This window comes from Budorcas taxicolor, chromosome 2 (assembly GCF_023091745.1).
Source record: "Budorcas taxicolor isolate Tak-1 chromosome 2, Takin1.1, whole genome shotgun sequence".
Classification (NCBI taxonomy): domain Eukaryota; kingdom Metazoa; phylum Chordata; class Mammalia; order Artiodactyla; family Bovidae; genus Budorcas; species Budorcas taxicolor.
The window spans coordinates 58,766,408-58,778,673 of record NC_068911.1 but is presented as its reverse complement, the minus strand read 5'-3'; the positions used below and the strand labels follow the sequence as shown (position 1 = coordinate 58,778,673).

General features: G+C 36.5%; 1 protein-coding gene across 1 annotated transcript in view; it reads right to left on the bottom strand.

Annotated features, from left to right (window-relative positions):
* Positions 1 to 12,266, bottom strand: part of PDE1A (phosphodiesterase 1A) — a 385,920-nt gene that overhangs the window by 31,802 nt on the left and 341,852 nt on the right. Inside the window, exons 12-14 of the mRNA XM_052658277.1 lie at positions 11,466 to 11,547; positions 9,306 to 9,426; positions 8,097 to 8,242 (exon numbers count right to left, since the gene is read on the bottom strand). Of these exons, the coding sequence (XP_052514237.1) occupies positions 8,097 to 8,242; positions 9,306 to 9,426; positions 11,466 to 11,547 (349 nt within the window). The remainder of the gene's footprint in view (positions 1 to 8,096; positions 8,243 to 9,305; positions 9,427 to 11,465; positions 11,548 to 12,266) is intronic.

The following is a 12,266-nucleotide window of genomic DNA, read 5'->3' as shown; positions in this document are numbered from 1 at the left end:
ACTGTAATCTCAGTACTAAAACTAGACAAGGTCAGTATGAGAAAAGGAAACAATAGCTAATCTCATCCACAAATATAAATTTTATAATGCAAGCCAAAGTTATATATATATATATATATAACAAAGGTAATACATAACAATTGAGTTTATCCAAGAAATATAACGTAGTTCAACATTAGAAAATCTATTAATATAATTCACTGTATGAACTAATTAAAAAGAAAAATCATGTGAATTATTTTAAAAAGCTACAGAAAAAGCATTTGTTAAAACTAAATGTTTTATTTCAAATTTATTTTCTTAATATTGATGGGAATATAATTAACCTCATAAAGAGCAGATCAAAGAAATTAAGGTCTATCACACTATGCTGAAACATTCACCATCTTCCTTTAAATTCAGAGACAAGCTGAATGCCATCATTATTTCCATTTCAGATCATTCTAGATAAACTTGCTAGTGTAGTTATCTCAAAAGAAACAATCATAAAAGGCATACATTTGGAGAAGAAGAAACTGTCCTTTGTAGAAGTGCCTGTGTGTGCCTGCTAAGTCGCTTCAGTCATGTCTGACTCTTTGCAGCTCTATGGACTGCTTTGTCCATGGGATTCTTCAGGCAAGAATACTGGAGTGGGTTGCCATGGCCTCCTCCAGGGATTTGTAGAAGAAAAGTATGCAAAGGCAAATTGTATTTCTATACACCTGCAAGAAATACTCATTCACAGGGCAATAAAAATATAAAGTACTGATGGAAAGTCCAACAAACTATATTCAGGAACTTTAAACATAGTATTATTAATCATAAATATTAAGTGATTACATAATATATTACATGCTTAGTAGGGTACCTAACATCTAATATCACTAACAAGTATTTTCTGTCATCATTACTACTGTTATTATTACCAAAGAAAAATAAGTTTCTGATAAACATGAAAGAAGACATAAGAATGATAAGATAAATATGAATAGGATGACTTAATATTATAAAGATGACAATTTCCCCACATTTATATCAAAGAGATTCTAATAAAGACTCCATTATTTTCCTTTTTTTGGTGGAGCATATGAACTACTAAGCCTAAGCAGGTTTCAAAAGTTTCAGATGAATTATATTATACTGAACACATTCTATGCCTCTAGAGCAACTATGTAGGGAATATGTCACAAAAAGAAACTAGAAAGCGCTGGTGTGTTTGACATTTTTAATAGATATTCTAAAATGTCATGCTTGCCTTAAGCTAGCTCTAGGTTTCCTTCTGGTTCTAAACAGCTGTGATTTGTGCACAATGTGACTCCAGTAGCGTCTCAGTTCTCACGTTGCCTCCTTTTCCACTTCTTAATCTTCTTTGTGCCTAGTGTTTTGGGGTTTGAATCAATATTAAATAAATCATAAAATTACTCAGTACAGTAAGAAACATAGTGCATTTCATTCCAGACTGACCACCCAGATTTCACCCTGGGATATAACTAGTTCTTCTCAAGTACACATTCTCTTTGAGAAGATAGGAAAGAAAACAGATCTGGGATTCATTTATGATTTTAGTTTTAGTGGACCTAGGTCAGTTTGGAATTCTCATGTCTAAAGAGAATCCAGACTCTCAGGTGACTTAAAAAAACAACTCTTTCGCTTCAAGGGAGAACAGATATTTGTGCTTGCCACTTGGGGCTGTTCTAAATAAAATCTAATCTACTCCTCCATCTCAGCTTCAGACACAGGCATTGTTCATGACATAGGAAGGCAGGTCACCAGTGAAAATGAGACACTTATGTGGCACTTTATAAAGAATACATTTCTTTTCTGTAAAAGATTTTCTTGGCGGTTAACTGGGAGTATCTCTCACCCACTGGCCATCAAATGTACTCTTTTTTCTCATTTCCTTGATGTCTTGTTCTCAATGCTGCACTATAGACATTCAGAACTCGGGCATAAATGGAGACTGATCAGAATTTATGGAAATATTTGCTCCTTCATTAGGAAAGATATGATTTTCCCAATAATAACATTTATCGAGGTTAAGAAAAGTTATGTGATTTGTCTGAAAATCCATAGGTAGAAATAGAAAAGTGACTCTCTCCACCATTTCCCTCCACATGTCTCAGTAGAAAGACAGCCACATACTCTGTTAAAATCTCCTGTTTGCTCTTGAGTAGTACAGAAGAGGGTAGAGATTGGGCAAAGACTTAAGATGCTGAGGAAGGCTGAATAGATAATGAAGGCATTTACTCACTCTAAATGGATACCTTTAACCAAAATGAGTTTGGGATGGAAGAAAGCATTTTTTTTTCCTTTTTGTGTTTGCCATTCAAGGGCTTTACTTTTTGAAAATACCCTGTATCAAAAAAGAATGTGTAAAAATATAAAAATAGAGCTACCATATGACTCTGAAATCCCACTCCTGGGCATATATCCAGAGAAAAACATGATCCAAAAGGATACATGCACCCCATGTTCACTGCAGCGCTGCTGACAATAGCAAAGACATGGGAGCAACCTGAATGTTCCCGAGGAATGGCTAAAGATGACGTGGCACGTGTATGCAATGGAATAGTACTCAGCCACGAAGAAGAATGAAATAGTGACATTTGCCCCAACATGGATGGACCTAGAGATTGTCGTACTGAGTGAAGTCAGAGAAGAAATATTGTACAACATCCCTTATATGTGGAATCTAAAAATAAATAATATAGATGCACTTACAAAAGAGAAAGAGATGCACAGACTTAGAGAATGAACTTACAGTTGCCAGAAGAAAGGACAGGGGAAGGGATAGTTAGAGAGTTTGGGATGGACATGTACACACTGTTATATTTAAAATGGATGACTAACAAGGATCTACTGTTTAGCACATGGAACTCTGCTCAATGTTATGTGGCAGCCTGGATGGGAGAGGTATTTGGGGGGAAATGAATACATGTATATGTATGGCTGAGTCCCTTCACTCTTCACCTGAGGCTATCATATTGTTAATCAGCTATACCTCAATATAAAATAAAAAGTCTAAAGTTTAAAACAGATTTAAAAAAAGGAATGAATTTTCTTACAATATTCTTTAACAGATGTTCTCAGATCCTGAATTGAAGACTTATTGAATGAAATTATTCTTTTTAAAAGTGTGTTATTGATGACCCAGGAGCTACCTACCATAGAACCTAGTCATCCATACCATCCATGGCTCTAGGATTAGTGGGATGGTTTTGAGATAACAATGAAATACCGTTTCAGAGGTAGCACGAAAGTGAAAGTGAAGTCTCTCAGTCATGTCTGACTCTTTGCGACCCCACGGACTGTAGCCTACCAGTCTCCTCCATCCGTCCATGGGATTTGCCAGGCAAGAGTTCCGGAATGGGTTGCCATTTCCTTCTCAAGGGGGATCCTCCTGACCCAGGGATCGAACCTGGGTCTCTTGGATTTTAGGCAGACGCTTTTACCGTCGGAGCCACGAGGGAAGTCCAGAGGTACCACAATGATGAGTAAACATTTGCTCAGAACCTTGATGTTTAATTTCTATTCCAAAGTTCTCAGCATCATATAACCTGCTTATTTTCATCTTAATGCAGTTATAATAAGGAAACTTTCATCCTCAGCATATTTCAGGCCAGAGATGACAGCAATGGGAAATTACAGTGGCAGTATCTGATACACACTAACTTCAAAACAGGTAACTGTTTTGGTTGCTGTGTTTTTGTAGCAGATCACATTTAAAAATCTTTTATTATAAAATACTCTATTCATAAAATGGATATTACATATATAAAGCATGTATGTTAGGCATAACCATAATCACCAAATGAACATCAGTGTTCATTTAGAACTCAACTAAAGAAATAAAATATTACTAACTCCTAAATAAATTCTCCATCCTTTCCCTAGAACAATGATGAATATTTTCCCCTATCATTCTTTAGTGTGTATTCTAAAACCTATTATTCAGTTTTTGGTTTTTTAAACTTTCTATAAATGGTGTCTTGCTACATTACGCAGCAGCTGCATATTTTGCTTAATATTATTTGGATCTTTCATCCCTGTTAATATTCACAATGAAGGTTTATATTAACAGCTGTATGAACATGAATAAGAATCACAGTTTATGAATCCATCTTGCCACTGTTTTTAGGTTTTTTGTACTTATGAACAATGCTGCAATGAATGTTTTATGTCTTCTGATGCACAAGAGCAAAAGTCTCTCTAAGGTAAAAACATACAAGTGAGATCTGGGGGAAATATAGCATTGCATCCTCAGCTTTGCTAGAGAATGCCAAAGTGTTCTGCAAAATGACTATAGCAATTTACTCATACACAGTTAACATTTAAGAAAACCAAAAACTCCGGCATTATTCTCGACTCTTCTCTGGACTTCATACAGCACATCTAATCTATTAACAAATTCTTCCAGTTCTACTTTCAGAATATATCCAGAATCCAATCTCTGTGCTGTCCCTTCCCACTCATGCCTATTGGATCAGGTATCCACAGTTTAGACACTGTCTCTCCACCACTATTACCTGTAATGAGCCCACATCTTTGTTCTGGGCCATGAACAGCAGCTTCTTGCCTCCTTCTCACCACTCTCATTTTTACCTAGCAAACATAATGGTTTCCATTCTGTAGTCAGAGGAATCCTTTTAAAATTTCAGTTCATATTATTTTAGTTTTCTTCTTCGAAATATATTAGGTTTCCTTTCTCTCTTGGACCCAAACCAATGATGGAGCGTCACATTACCCATCTATCACGTTGCCTACATTATTCCCACTTGCCTAATTTCCCTGTTTCATTTGCCTCCTGTTATTTCTCGCATGTCAGCCAAGCTCCACCTCCCAGTGCTGGTCATTTCTTCTGTCTGAAAACTTATTCCCCACCCCTTACGCCAGACCTCCTCATAGGTCTTTCTAACCTCCTTCATGTATTTATTTACATTAACCTTCTCAGTAAAATCTTTCCTATGCACCTTATTTAAAATTGTAATCTTGCTCCTAATGTGAATTCTTTCTTGAAGGTAAGTGTTTCTAGTTTTTCTGTTTTGTTTTGTTTCTTTACTGTACTCCTAATTCCTAGAACACATAGCAGAAGCACAGTAAGTAATAATTACAATAATAAAAGCCAATTCATTTAATGGCTACTATTTCAGGTACCTGTAAAAAAATTATATAAATCAACTTATTTAATTTTCCCAAAACCAATGTGGAGAGAGAGGACTTCCTGTTGGTCTGCACAGAAAGGAAGCACAGCATTGGAAAACATGAACAAAAACAATTATTCCATCACACTGGAAATCAATCAAGGCAACACAACACTTTGAGAAGCATTTAATCTTGAAAAATTCCTGGAGATTCTGGTACAAACAGCAGGAATCTGGACCTTCTTGCCTGGAGCTGCTCTCAACCTCCCCCACCAACACCAGCTTGAGAATGGAAACCAGCTTTGCTCCCACAGGTAGACGCAATTTGTGTTGGGATAAGACAGAAAAAAAAGAAAAAACAGTTTCTCCAATATAAAGTGGTGGATTTAGTTTAGAACAAATGTGGAAACCCCACAGCTTTGCAAGCTTGAGATTGTGGTCCAAGTTTGGAGTAACTGCTAGACCATCAGGATTTAACAACAACAACAAAAATTCCCAGCAATCAAATAGACCTGGAAGGTCTGATATAGTTCTCCTATGGTTATCTGAGGAACATATCTGGCTGGCAGAGGAAGAACCTTGGAGGGGTCTTCCTGCATGAGCTTGATTTTTCAAAACAATGCTAAAAAGACGTTGTCCTCTTGAATTTCAAGATGTTTTAAATTTTAATTACTAAATATAAAGTCTATTTCTAAAATGTTTAAAAATAAAATATCAGTTAAAAATTTTTTTAAGGTTTTTCTGTTGTTTGGTGGAAAGGTAAACTTACTGGTCAACTTTTCTGTTATTTACTATTGGTTATTGATTACTATTATTATTATTAGATTTAACGTTTTATAATTAATTATGAAAATAATAGGAATAGAGTACAAATATTTCAAACCGTAAAGAAATATATTGGGATAAAAAAGAAACCTTAAGCAGTAAGAATGAAGGCAACCAAGTGGGAAAACAAAACTGGTAGATTAAGAATGTTCCTCCGAATTTAAAAAGCAGATAGATACTGAATTTTCTTGAATGTTCTTTCTGCGTCTCTTGAGGTCTTACATTTTTCTCCTTTTATCATTAATATGATGAGTGCAGTAATAGAATTTTTAAATGTAAAACCAAATTTGCGCTTCTGGCATAAACCCAGTGTGGTAGTAAACTGAGTCTGCAAACCCATGACTTCAGTAAACAGATGCCCTCGGGAGAGATCCTGGCTCCAAAGTTTCTTTATTTCTCTGAATTTCTGTTTTATCTTTATTTGAACAGGTCTATGGGTGCCAGGGCTTCCCTGGTGGCTCAGATGGTAAGGCATCTGCCTGCAGTGCTGGAGACCTGGGTTCGATCTCTGAATCAGGAAGATCCCCTGGAGAAGGAAATGGCTTCCCACTCCAGTATTCTTGCCTGGAGAATTCCACGGACAGAGTAGCCTGGTGGGCTACAGTCCATAGGTTCGCAGAGTCAGATACGACCAACACTTTCACTTTCACTATGGGGGCCAATTTCTTTTCAGCAATAGTTCATCCAGCGTTGCTAGTTGTCCTTTACCATATTTCTTTAAGTTTATCTAGTTTACCACTGCATTGGAAATAGAAACCAAGTATGTAATTTTATCAATAAAATTCAACATAAGTTTCTTTATTCAAACAATGAATGCTCTACTTAAGTACTCTTGGAAATTATATTATTAAAATGCTCTATGATTTTAATTTGCTTAAAGCCAGACTTCCTATCTTCAAATCTTGGTTCTATATTTTATACCTGCAGGACTGAGTTATTATTTCTCAATTTCAGAAATGTAAGTTGAGAACTTCATGTAAATCTAAAATTTATCTCTGTGTGCAACACAATAAATTTTGTTAGAAAAAGAGCAATTGTAGTACTTAATCCAATTCTGACACAGAGCTTCCTTTATAACAAATAGATTCTAAGTGACGGATTGATGTTTGGGGTTCACTGTTGTTCATTTTAGTTAAAACTTTCTTGGAGTAGAGTGCATTTTGGTCAATTGGATTCTTGGATTTGTTGAATATAAACATTTCAACTCATATTATTTTATATAAATATAAATATTTCAACTCATTTCAACTCATATTCAACTCAAATATTTCATACTTTATTGAAAGATATGGGACAGTATAATAGCATGCAGTGGGAAAAACCTTGGGTAGAGAATCAGTTTTGACTCTAGTGCTTAGAAGCTGTATGAGCTTCTATTTCTAGACTGTAAAATGAACGTAATATTTTCCACTTGAAAAGAAAATAGGATAATACATGTAAAATGCCTGGTACATAGAAGGCGTTTCAGAAATCTTGTTTCCCTCTTGTCTTCTTTCTATTTCTGAAAATATGCTCATTTGTTTTTCCTTTCTGAATTAATAGATTCAAAGCAAAGTTTATTCATTCACTCTTTCCTTCAAAAACACATTCAATAAATAACTTTAAAGCACCTACGATATTCCAGGAACATATTTCTTCAGCAGCAGATTACAAATGACCTTTCCAACTCATGAGTGAAACTGTCAGCCAAAGAAATAACTTAATAAAGCTGAAAAAAAAAAAAACCCTCAAATCTCTGACACAAAGTCTTGCTTTCCTAGTGCAACACAAAATCTATTTGGAAAGCCTGAACACAGGATCAAAAGCACCTCTAGAAATGAATAGGAGGCTACTGCGCCATGTAAAGCTTAGTCACTCTTACGTTGTCCCATCCTTCCTTTACATCCACTTGACTGTCACCCACTCAATACCTCTACAGCCTACATGGCACAAAGAGAGCAGAATTTCTTTATATTTAACAGACAAACCAATTTTCTTATGAATAGTCAAAGTCTTATGAATAGTCAATTTTCTTATGAATAGCCAAGTTATAAATACCTCTAAGAGCTTGCATATTTTGTAAAAGAGGAAATCTAGGGGGAAACACAATCCAGCATCTCAGAGGAGGCATTAGGACAGAGAGGGATGGCAGGAAGGCCTCATAAGCTGTACCTTGAGCAGCTAACTCTTTCCACCTCTCTTTGTTCTGCTGGATGATGTCCACCAGGCTGTTTTTGAAGCTCTTCAGGTCCACGCTGGCAAGGGAGTAGTCGGGGGAGTAGGTTCCATCATTTGTGGTGCCTTTCATATTTGATCGTCTAAAGGAATCAGCAACGTGAGATAACATATAGGTTATTGAGCTAATAGTAACAACCAAAGAAACCAGAAAATGCCAAGGGCAGAATAAGGGACGAGGAAGCAAAGCCTGAAACACTTTACAAAACCAGCTGGAGAAGCAGGAAGGCAGCAGCTCAGGCCCAGTGCTGTTCACCTCGCACCTTCCTCCCCTCGTGGACGGGGCCAGAGCAGCAGATCATAATCCCATGGCATGTGTTATGGGATGGGGACGGCAGTGGGTGAGGCCTACATAGAGGAGCAGAATCTTGAGACAAGCTGACTTAGTGGTGAGTCCACTGGTGAACATCACAAAAGAGACACCAGCATTCTGGAGCACAAAGTCAGATGACTGTCCCTGCCCCTCCTCCCATCATTTGATCACCAGGCTAACCCGGATCTTTCTCAGGTAGAACATTCCTCTGTTTCTTCACTAGGGAAACATTTAAGGACCCTGTTGGTATGTTATTAGAAACAGCTATGTGTTCGTATGGGCAAGAATTTAGCATAATTTTTCTGCAACTGGAAGTTTTAAATAATATCCTTAACACATTTATCAATTAAAAAATCTAGGTTGAAATGTTTTAAATTGTATATAAATGGACTTTACTATTACACATTATCCAGATCCATTGTATTCATGTCATCTAAAAGGCTAACTTTGAAGTAGGCATCTTTCTAGATATACAAGTGGACTATGATTGATTTGTTAGCAACACAACACAATTCCCCTCTCCCAACTGCCTACCACGATTGGATATGTTAATATATCCAGGATGTAATTCATACATTTCAATAAAAATTCAAGTAATATTTATTCTCCTGAGTACTGAATATGATTCTGTAATACTCCTTAGTATTAAACTTGGATATTTTTTCTAGTGGACATCAAGTTCCTAATTTCAAAGGCAGATGCAATATATTATAGAGCCATTAGGTGGCAATACTACCTAGTAATTCTTCTAAGAATTTCCTGCTTAATGTAAGGAATAATAAAGATAATTATAAGTAAAAGAGAAAACACACACAAAAAGAAAACAATCAAACCTGCTTGCTCCATAGGAAGGAGTTTTGGTTTTCGAGTCTTCCTCTATAAGAGGAATAATAATTTTCTCTGTTGAGTCTGTCAGAAGAGAAAATGTTGGTTCTACTATGAAATCAATGAAACCTACAAAAGCAAAAACATAAATAAATATCAACAAAGTCAAGTGTTATAATTTCCTAAATTCTAAATTAGTAATAATTCAGATTCTAACGCTCCTGAGAGCAATTTTCAACTACAATGTTGGCCTAGTTTACCCCTTGCAATTAATTTTAATCCAATAACACAATCTTAACTGCTCTACAAAATCCTCTCTCAAGCAGGGAAAATGGGATACAATTTAAACTTGCTACTTCAAGTGTATTGAGTTTCCTGTTAATATTCAGCCTCATATTATTGTTAACAATAATTTCAGACTAACCAGAGTCAATTTGTTTTTCGCTGTTAATGAGAGGGATCACTCTCCTTTCTAAAAAATCTTCACTTGTTTGTTGAATTTTGTTATTGACTAACAAGAAATAATATCCAAGCTCCAAAGAAACTAAATAGTTGAACTGTTTTTTCAAGCCACAGGAAGGCAACCACTTTTTTTCTTCTCATACTATATCAGTCAGAGCTTTCTGCCAGTGAGGTAATATTTCAAATAGCTGTTTATTATATTCAGGATATAAAATGTTAGTTCACAGAGCGTGGGTGTATTCTGTTAAATCTGTCAGGGAACAGTAACATCTCTGGGAGACAGCGTTAATCCCACCACTTTGAGTTGTCAGGACTGTATAAAGACTTCTACATTTTAAGTACTCATCAAACTGGAAAGTGACATGCACAGAGAACGGGCATGGTCCTCTAGGGAGCATTTACTACCTGTGTTTAGGTGGAGAAGAAGACAAGCTCTGTGTACATTCAACACCCGAGGGCCCAGGAGAAGTGTGGTGCTGGAAATCAAATGTCTGTTGCCTTGAACACAACTGGGAGCAACAGACCATCATCTGAATATGAGAACACTGTGGGGATGCTTTTTAAATGACAGTGTCCTGGGAAATATCTACTTTAAAAAAATATCCTATTCATCAGAAACTTGGATAAAGTAATTCTCATTTCAAATAACTGGATTCACCATAGTGTATATTAAGGTACATTTTTAATTCAAAAAACTTTAGTTTTGTGTTTTAATTGATGACTTCAAGTTAAATCAATGTTAATTGACCACCAGGGTGTTCTTTCAAGTTTTGTCTACGGTTTTAAATGCTTGGGATCTAGCGACTATCAAATGAGTCACCTTTACTAACATGGCAGTAATTACAGTACAGCAACAAGCCTCAGAAACTTAATTTTTCTCATTCTGCCCACAGAGGCCCTTAACCTGCCGTATTCACACCTTGTAAATGATGAGAGGCACCTGTGTTATGGCAGCTAGGAAAACAGCTATTGGAACATGGGTAGGAAGTAGGAAAGGTGAGAGCAAGAAGCTTTCTGACAGGTGATCAGCACTTTGGAGGAGGTGGTGCAGAACCAACTACAGAGGCAAGGTGTGATTCTTTCATTTATTGGTCATATATGCCAGAAATGAAGATGCTGGCCCAGGGAACACCATTTTAATATATTAACAATAGCAATAATATGTTTTAATCATGGGCTGGATTTGATGTTCCTAACATAAACACAAATGAAAAGAATAAATAAGGTTGGGAGCAATATCATTTTACAAATTTCCTGTTGGTTTCCCTAACATATTCATATCCTAAGAATTTTTTTCCCAAAAGAATATGAGCTAGTACATTAGGCATATTATTCAAATTTAGTAATAACAGAACGGATACATTAATATTTTCATTGGATTATTCCATATATAAAGAATTAAATTACAGAAAATAATCAGCAACAAAACAACCGAAAATGCTGTCTCTTGCACAGAAAGAGAAGAAAGCTCTGCATTTTATAAAAGGATTACAAAGAGAATAACAATTATTTACTAACTCTGCTCTGTTGATTCATTTTGTGAGGATATTTCAAAATTCTTACCATTCACCCCCATATAGATCAGTCTAAAAATTAAATTTATCATGCATATGCAGTAGATTTTCATGAGTGAAAAACATTGTGTATCCATTTGAAAATTAACAGGCTCACACTTGCTCGCCATGACCACCAGTTCTCAGTATTACCTATTTGGGACTGGGCCACCATCGTAGACTTCCGATCGCAAAGCGGGGAAAATGGAAGCCCTAATTCAGCTTCTTTATCTCCCTACAGAGAGAAACACTGGTTAGTACAGACTTGGTATGGAGAAACTAAGATAGGAGCAGTTTAGATAAAAACCCTTAAAAAGTTGCATATTTTATTTCTTAATTGGCTTTGTGTTTTTAATATAAAACCAAAAGCTGTTATTCAAGTTCATGTAACTTTACTGAGTTGGTGTGCTTTGGGGGATGTGTTGTATAAGGCACAGACTGTAGAAGTAAAATGACAGGAACATTTCCAACACCTGGAGACTCTGCAGTGGTATTCTAGAGAGATAGTCCTTTGTTCTTTGGAGTTTTCTAAAGTTACCATAAACTAGCCTAGAGGAGCTATCCCACATTGAAGGTCAGGAACAGCAGCAGGAAGGAGATACCCCTCGTCCAAGGTAAGGAACAGTGGCTGTGCTTTGCTGGAGCAGCCGTGAAGAGATACCCCACGCCAAAGTAAGAGAAACCCAAGTAAGATGGTAAGTGTTGCAAGAGGGCATCAGAGGGCAGACACTGAAACCATACTCACAGAAAACTAGTCAATCTAATCACACTAGGACCACAGCCTTGTCTAACTCAATGAAACCAAGCCATGCCCGTGGGGCAACCCAAGACGGACGGGTCATGGTGGAGAGGTCTGACAGAATGTGGTCCACTGGAGAGGGGAATGGCAAGCCACTTCAGTATTCTTGCCTTGAGAACCCCATGAACAGTAAGAAAAGGCAAAATGATAGGATA